The sequence below is a fragment of the Camellia sinensis genome, chromosome 10 (assembly GCF_055761805.1).
Source record: "Camellia sinensis isolate YWXY chromosome 10, ASM5576180v1, whole genome shotgun sequence".
NCBI classification, from domain to species: domain Eukaryota; kingdom Viridiplantae; phylum Streptophyta; class Magnoliopsida; order Ericales; family Theaceae; genus Camellia; species Camellia sinensis.
In genome coordinates, this window is record NC_138970.1 from 85,520,690 (window position 1) to 85,528,738 (window position 8,049).

The window sequence follows — 8,049 nt, forward strand, 5'->3', positions numbered from 1 at the left end:
AGTCCGCGTGTGTGTGATGCATGTTTTCCAACCCCCATTTCTTTCTCCTTTTCACTTAACCACTCACGATGGTTAGTTTTAGGGCATATCTCATTTAGCATACCTTATGCTCGCATGTTTTCATCCATTCATCTGTATTGCATGCACCAGGCTCGGTGCATCATACTAACTGCATTGTATTTCAGTCCCTACTTGAATACATGTATCGAATTGTCACATCTTATATGCCATCTTAGAATAGCCGAGCCTATTCTAGTTGCATTTTGCCTGTGTTGCATTATCCATCTTGACATGAATTAGGATCATGCATTGATTACTAACTAGTTCTTTGTTTTGGCTCGGAGTACGCTGTAAGTGTTTATGCTTTAGCATCTTACATGTGTGTGAGTGTTAACATGATAGCATGCTTGCCTCTGAGTGAAGGTTGGATTACTTGAATTGGAACGATTCATTGAAATCTGTGTTTTAGCCAACTTGCGAGTAGCAAACTGCAAAACCATTTCAAACAAACGGATATGCGATGCTTTGTTTCAAATTTGGCGATCTAGTCTATACTTGTGTGTTGTGCGCATCAGATAGTAATTCTAGCTAATTAACCAGAATAAGAACGCATGTGTTTTGAAAAACAAGATATCATGCTTAGTACAGGCTAATCTTTGATCAGGTGAGCGGGGGTGCTCATTGCATGACCTTCCCCTCTCGTACCCAAGTTCCCGGGTCGAGGTAACTTTGGTGATGACGGACACGTGGCCTTAGGCAGGATGGTCATCAACTGGTTTGACCTGAATGGATCAACAGATAATGCAGGATGGCTTAGTGATGAGCCAAATATTGATGAGGAGTCCCAACCGAAACAGGGACTATTAGAAATAGGAACGTCTGCAATGGCCGGAATGGTCGACGACAAAGGGGAGTTGCCGGAGAGCACCAGTACGAAGAAATTTGCTCGAGAATTGAGCAGCATTTGTATAGCTGATACAGAACAAGAGGCCGCGCTGAAGGGTTTGAACAAGATATGATTGAGACTGATTAGAGGGCTAGAAAAGCCAAAGCCCCCATAGGGACAGAATGTGTTGTGAACACGGAAACAACTATAGCAGAACCGGACAGTTGTTTGTTGGTTGCCAAGGGAATGTGGTGGGAAGACGATGATTTGCGTCTGGCCCATGTTGATGAGGACTGGGAACTGAACCTCCCAGATGATACGTGGTATACTGAAGAAGTTGACCACATGACTTGGAGTGGGTGGTATTTTCAGCCCCCATACCTTGTGCCATGACCCGAACCAGCCCCTATGGGTTAAGGACATAACCGGCCAGTAATCAAGGGATTACTTGCGGTTTCAAACCAAACCAAACATGTAACTCATCAGAGTAAAGGGGCCAAACGGAAGCAAACTTACAAATTGTCTATAGAGGTGTGCTTACATGGCACGTCATAACAATCCATATACATACATGTTAATAACTCATGTCAAAATGAGTAATAACACAAAGTTCTGTACATACAGGATCATTAAGTCTAAGTCGTTCAAACCCAAAGTTTATATACAAAAGTAATCCAATGTTTTCGCCAATATAACAAGACCCTATCAAAAGAGCAAAAGAGGCGAAGACAAGTCTCGTGCGTGAGACGTTTGGGCTAACTTTTCAAAACCTTGACTGTTTCACACAAACTTCACTGAGGCTGGGTTTGGCCCTCCCTTGGCTCACCTCCAGACACATGAATGAGCGTGAGCGAAAGCCCAGTGAATAATATCGAATAAAGAAGATACACTAGAACAATGTACAACAGACGGCCTTGGGCCCAATTCAGATTTCTATCTAATATGTATATAGATAGTTCAAGTGACTGCAGTTTCAAACACATTAAACGGCCTCGGGCCTAATTTATTCATATCCGACAGCCTTTGGCCCAACCATTCCTGTCCGACGGCCTTTGGCTCAATCATTCTTATCAAATGGCCTTTGGCCCATTCAATCATGTCATAGGGCCTCTGGCCCGTTCATTCGTGTCATACGGCCTCTGGCCCATTCTTTCATGTCATACAGCCTCTGGCCCATTCATGCACGTCATATGGCCCCTGGCCTATTCATTCATGTCTTTCGGCCTCTAGCCCATTCTTTCATGTCATACGGCCTCTGGCCCATTCATTCACATCATACGGCCTCTGGCCCACTCTTTTATGTCATACGGCCTCTGGCCCATTCATTCGTGTCATACGACCTTTGGCCCATTTATTCATAACAAATATTTGTCCCCAATTCAATGTAACAAACTTATAAGACTTATATAGAAGTAGCCAATTGGACAAATAACATACTTCAGATGTCGTTATTAAGATATTACTCACAACATTTTGCCGACAGATTTACCCTGGCTCGACCCTACACATTTCATGAACACAATGGGTCACAAACAAGTCAATCTGTTCTTAATTCATACATCTCTAGTAGGTTTCTTTCTTATCCTTTTAATTCATTCATAATGCTCAATGCATGCCTAAGAGTACTTACAAGTGGAAAAGAACGGAAAATGCAAGACAAAACACTTTTACAAATTTTTTGAAATAGGGGTCCCTGCTCGAGCGGACCCTCTTGGTCTGCAAAAGTACTGGTTACTTCATTTTTACGCTCGTGCGTGAATTCGGATGCTCGAGCTGAAGGTCACACTACATGGCTCCCTGCTCGAGCGTGAATCTCCCTGCTCGAGTAGACATTAATGTCTGCAAAAATACTGGGAGCTCGCATTTCACGCTCGACCGGCTCTTTCGCCGCTTGAGTGGACATGCCAAATTCTGGGTTTTCCAGAACTGTTCTTGAGGCTCAAACTCCACCTTCAAAGGTCCAAAACTCATGATTTTGGTCCAAAACGTGCAAATGCATTATATAGCATATGGATGTAAGCAACACAAGGCCAATCATTCAAAATCATGGTCCAATCATTCAAAATTAACCGACATTTCTTTGTATAAACAAGGCCCATGCATTCAAACCCCATATAAGCTTCATATCTTCAATAATCACACATGCATGTTCATTTTTGACTTCATTTCTATTTCACATCTTACAAATGACACTTATTATTATGAAACCCATGAAAATTATGCATGAATGTGAAGATTATTGCCCAATTCTTCATGTTCAACATTATTCATGCTAGCTTATGCAATTTTGTGGCAATTCATAGTGATTCATAGTAATTTCATGCATGTATGTGCATTCTAACTTCATATTCATCTCAATCTTTGCCATGAGCTACCATACCACTTGAATTCACAAAATTACATACTCAATTCATAAATTAAGAGTTGATCACTCACCTAGGAGCTTCAATCCTCACAATTGAAGTTAATTCGTGAGCCTAGCTTTCCAATCTCACAAACCTTGAGCCAAAATACACAATTCTCCCCCTTTCTCTCTCTATAGCCGACCTTCCTCTCTCTCACTAAAGTGTAAAATCTAATTTTGAGCTCAAACAAATGAATGTGAGTGTATAGTGCCCACTTTACATAAGCTCCCTTAATCACTTTTCATTAGTATTAATTAATTGAGCACTAACTCGTCAATTTAATCTATTTAATTTGATCCGAATCAATTTTCAATTAAATTTCACCGTAGGCTCTAAAAATTACGCTAATCACAATGGCGTATTCATTTTTGGCTTCTATGGCCGATAAGGCCTTCAATTTAAATTCTAAAGTAGATAATCAAATAGATTTTCCTACGGTGAACAGATAGAAATTCAAAACCACATATATTTATGTAAATGGCACTCAAAACCATATCAAACACATAATCACATTCGTAATAAAGATCAATTAGCATGATATGGAGCAGAGTTATCACACATGGACCAGCCATAGATATCAGGGAAACATAAGGAAACAGAGAAGCAGAAGGATAAACTATTGGAGGCAGCTGTACTGAAGCAGCTGAAAAAGATTCAAGGAGACATCTCCATCTGGGGATTGCTTATGGCCTCACGGGTGCATAGACAAGCCATCCTATCAGCAATGGATAAGGCTAAGCTCTCTATTGATATAACCCCCGAGCAGTTGGTGTGACTGGTGTTCCCAGGTGGCGCTTCACCAACTTTGACATTCACAGATAAAGAATTATCGCCTGAGGGCTCCGAACACAACAAGCCGTTATGCATCTCTCTGGACTGTAAAGAGAAGTGGATACCAATGGTCTTAGTTGATACAGGATCTGCAATAAATGTGTGTTCGTCGTGTACGGCCTATGCTATCGGGTTGAAGCCCATAGATTTCGTGCCAACAGCCCAGGTGACTCGGGCTTATGACAATACCAGTTGGGAAGTGATAGAGACAGTGCGGATCAGAACTCAGGTTGGCCCGGCACAGCAGGACATTGAGTTCCATGTGCTAGATGTTCCAGCCACCTTTAACTTACTTCTTGGACGGCCGTGGCGGCACCAAGTAAGAGCTCTCTCTTCCACTTTACGTCAGATACTGAAATAACCCCATGGGAAGGGGGTAGCAATTGTTTTTGGGAACTCTTCCACACATGCACTGCCAGAGGTTACTATGTCGATCTTGAAATTGTACACGGCGATGAGGATGTCTTCCTGTCTGGGTTCAACTTGGCCGAGGCTCGGATAGTGCAAGATATTCTAGCTGTTGATAAGGGACGGTATGTCAGTGCGCAATCTGTTTACCTTATGAATAAGCTTCAACATGTACCTGAAATGGGATTGGGAAGGAGTGGGCAGAAGGGCGTCGCTGCATTGGCCGAAGTGCCAAACAACCCTCATACCTTTGGTCTAGGTTACACGCCTACCAAAGAGGATTAGCTAAGAAAAGGAAAGGAGATGGCTGGAAGAGCCAAGGCTAAACAAGCTGGGAAGCACTATGAGTTAGTGCATAAACCTATGCAAGGAACCTTAAACGGCTGCTTTGTCTGGGAGGGGGAAGATTTCCCGTTTGCGGCTTTCAAGAGCCATGGCTGAATTCAGAGAAGTGGCATTTGCCTGGCTTTGAGATCTTTTTTGACTTACAATTGCAAGGGGATGAAGTTGCAGAATAGCAGACTGACCAGCCCGTTGTGGTTGAACAGTGCAAAGTGGATGAGTCCGATGGCACATAACTTGAGATGGGAGCAGCGCTGGCTTGTCTCCTCTGAGATCCTCAGATCACATCAGGGAGCTCGGGGGATGACTTCTCTATTTCCATGATTGGGGATCAATCGGCTGTGGGCCCTTCTTCCGACATTCTGGATGCATCTATCACACCCTCCCTCGTTTGGCACTACGAGGAAGGCTTTTTGTCTAGCAGTTCTGGGTTAGGTAGTGAACCAGAATCTGATTCCATAGAGTCTGTGGAGTGGGAATCAGATTCTAGTTCTTCTGAGTCAGAGTCTGGTATTCCTGGGGTTGATAACCCGGATGCCATTGTTTTGTCTAGGTCATTTTTTTCATTTTCTTTTGAGTTGGTTGTAACCGAGGAATCAAATGAATTGGAAATTGTTAATGAGAATGGTACCGCTGCTGCTTTTGAGTACTTTTCTGTGCCTTTAGTATATTGCACTAATCAGGACTTTCAAAACTTTGATGAAAACGACAAGGAAGAAATTCTTCTGATTTTGAAACATTTGATTGATCAAGAGCAGGAGAGGTTTGTAAAACCTTTGGTTGATGAAATCACTTCAATTAATGTTGGTACTGAAAAGGATCCACGTCTGGTCTAGATCGGGTCCACGTTGTCTTTGGAGGAACGCGAGCGCTTAGTCTCTTTATTAAAAGATTTCAAAGATATTTTTGTGTGGTCCTACGAAGACATGCCTGGAATCAATCCTGAGATTGTACAGCACCAGATCCGTCTTGATCCTGAGGCCTGACCCATCAAGCAGAAGCTTTGGAGAATACGCCTGGATTGGGCTCTGAAAATCAAGGAAGAGGTCACCAAGCAGATAGATGCAGGGTTCCTGTTGGTATCTGAGTATCCTACTTGGTTGACCAACATTGTTCCGGTGCCGAAGAAAGATGGCAGAATTCAGGTGTGTGTAGATTTCAAAGATCTGAACAAAGCCAATCCAAAGGACGACTTTCCTCTACCGCACATCGACGAATTGGTGGACTTCACCGCAGGGCATGCGATCTCTCATTCATGGATGGGTTTTCTGAGAACAACTAGATCTTTATGGCACCCGAGGATAGGGAGAAGACTGCTTTCACTATGCCGTGGGGAACTTACTGCTATAGGGTGATGCCGTTCGGTTTGAAGAACGCTGGGGCTACTTATCAATGGACTGCAACTTCGATCTTACATGATATGATCCACAAAGAGGTAGAGGTGTATGTGGACGACATGATTGTTAAAACTAAGGAAAGAGAAGGCCACTACACTGCCTTGAAATTTTTTTTCCAACGGATCAGAGAATATTGGTTGCGACTGAATCCTCAGAAATGTACTTTTGGTGTCATAGCAGGGAAAATGATGGGGTTCTTGATTACACAAAGGGGCATTGAGGTCGATCCTCCCAATATTAAGGCCATCTTAGAAATGCCACCACCAAGGACTGAAAAAGAGCTGCGAGGCTTTCTGGGTAAAGTGCAATTCATAAGACGGTTTATTGAAAAATTAACCTTGACTTGTGAACCACTATTTGGTCTCCTGAAGAAAGGAAAGAAATTCCAATGGGATGACCGATGCCAGGTTACTTTTGAGCAGATCAAGCAGTATCTACCGAACCCACCTATGTTGTCACTGCCAGAGCCGAGGAAGCCGTTGATTTTGTATCTGTCAGTAACTGACATGACTATGGGTTGCATGCTTGTGCAAAAATCTAAGGATAGAGTAGGGAAGGCCATCTATTATCTGAGCAAGAAGATGCTGGAATATGAGACTCGTTACATTCTATTCGAGAAGGCTTGCTTGGCCTTGGTATGGGCTACCAAGAAGTTGAGGCACTACCTGTTAGCTCTCTCCATAATTCTGGTTTCGAGATTAGATCCCATCAAATATCTATTCGAGAAACCAGCACTTACGGGTAGGCTAGCCCGTTGGTTGCTTCATCTCTCCGAATTTGATTTCAAGTATATGACTCACAAATCTATGAAAGGGAGAGTGGTGGTGGAGTTCCTAGCCGATCACCCAATGGAGGGAGATAAAGCAGTAGAGTATATGTTCCCAGACGAGGCTATTCTGCAGCTTGAAGAAGAGATTTGGGCTATATACTTTGACGGAGCATCAAAGTAGAATAGGTATGGGATAGGGGTGTTGCTGATAGCACCTGACAATTCCTACATATCTTTAGCTTTCAAACTCTGGTTCAAGGTATCAAATAACGAAGTAGAATACGAGGCAAGCATCGCTGGCTTGGAAGCCACCCTGGAACTAGGCGCAAAAAGGTTGGACATCATTGGGGGCTCGAACCTGGTTGTGTCTCAAGCGAAAAGAGAGTGGAAGGTTAAAGAAGAAATGATGAAAATCTATCACCAAACTGTAGACACCCCATTTTTTACCACCCTTAAGAATTGGGCGCTACTAATGGTTTACTTGGTGATAACAGGTGTGCAGTGCAAAGATTCGATTTTTTAGCAAGAGGAGCGTCAAATCCAACCTCACACCTCATTTTTGGACCAAAATGATTTTGACCAAAAGATTTTAGACCTTAAAACCCTCTCTTACAAAACATTTTTGAAAGAAAGTTCCTACAATCTTTCGAGGCTCGCATTTTGTTAAATGTTGCGCTTTTGGGTAAACCGAGCAAGGACAAAGTGGACATGAACGAAGAGAGCTGAGCTCATTGAAAAATCTTTCAAAACACCTTAGTTAGAGGTTTGGAGTTGAAGAAAAGAGGAGAGGAGATAGGAAATCTAGCTGAGGAGTAGTTAGGCATGAATCCGAGAGGACCAAAGCTGAGCAGTCTTCACTAAAAGAGGGATATTTCTCAGTCCATTTGGAATTTTGATGTGAGGCTACCACCATTGGAAAATTCACTTCCGAGGCTTCAATTTGGACACAAGAATGACCTGAAAAGGAGTCCATATGAAGGAGATATGTCCATTTGAAGTTTGACCTGCAGA

At 42.8% G+C, this 8,049-nt stretch overlaps 1 protein-coding gene across 1 annotated transcript; it reads left to right on the forward strand.

Moving 5' to 3' along the window:
• Nucleotides 1-761: 761 nt before the first annotated feature.
• On the forward strand, nt 762-4,483 carry LOC145800522 (uncharacterized). Its single transcript, XM_082890210.1, has 2 exons — nt 762-1,002; nt 4,080-4,483. The coding sequence occupies exons 1-2, from the start codon at nt 762-764 to the stop codon at nt 4,481-4,483; spliced, it is 645 nt and encodes a 214-aa protein (XP_082746336.1).
• The last annotated feature ends 3,566 nt before the right edge of the window (nt 4,484-8,049 follow it).

Excerpts from the sequence above, each read along its gene's own strand:
- LOC145800522 (XM_082890210.1), top strand. The coding sequence starts at position 762 with ATGGTCATCAACTGGTTTGACCTGAATGGATCAACAGATAATGCAGGA. Across the intron at positions 1,003-4,079 it reads ACAAGAGGCCGCGCTGAAGG|GTGGCGCTTCACCAACTTTG; the intron begins GTTTGAACAAGA and ends TGGTGTTCCCAG.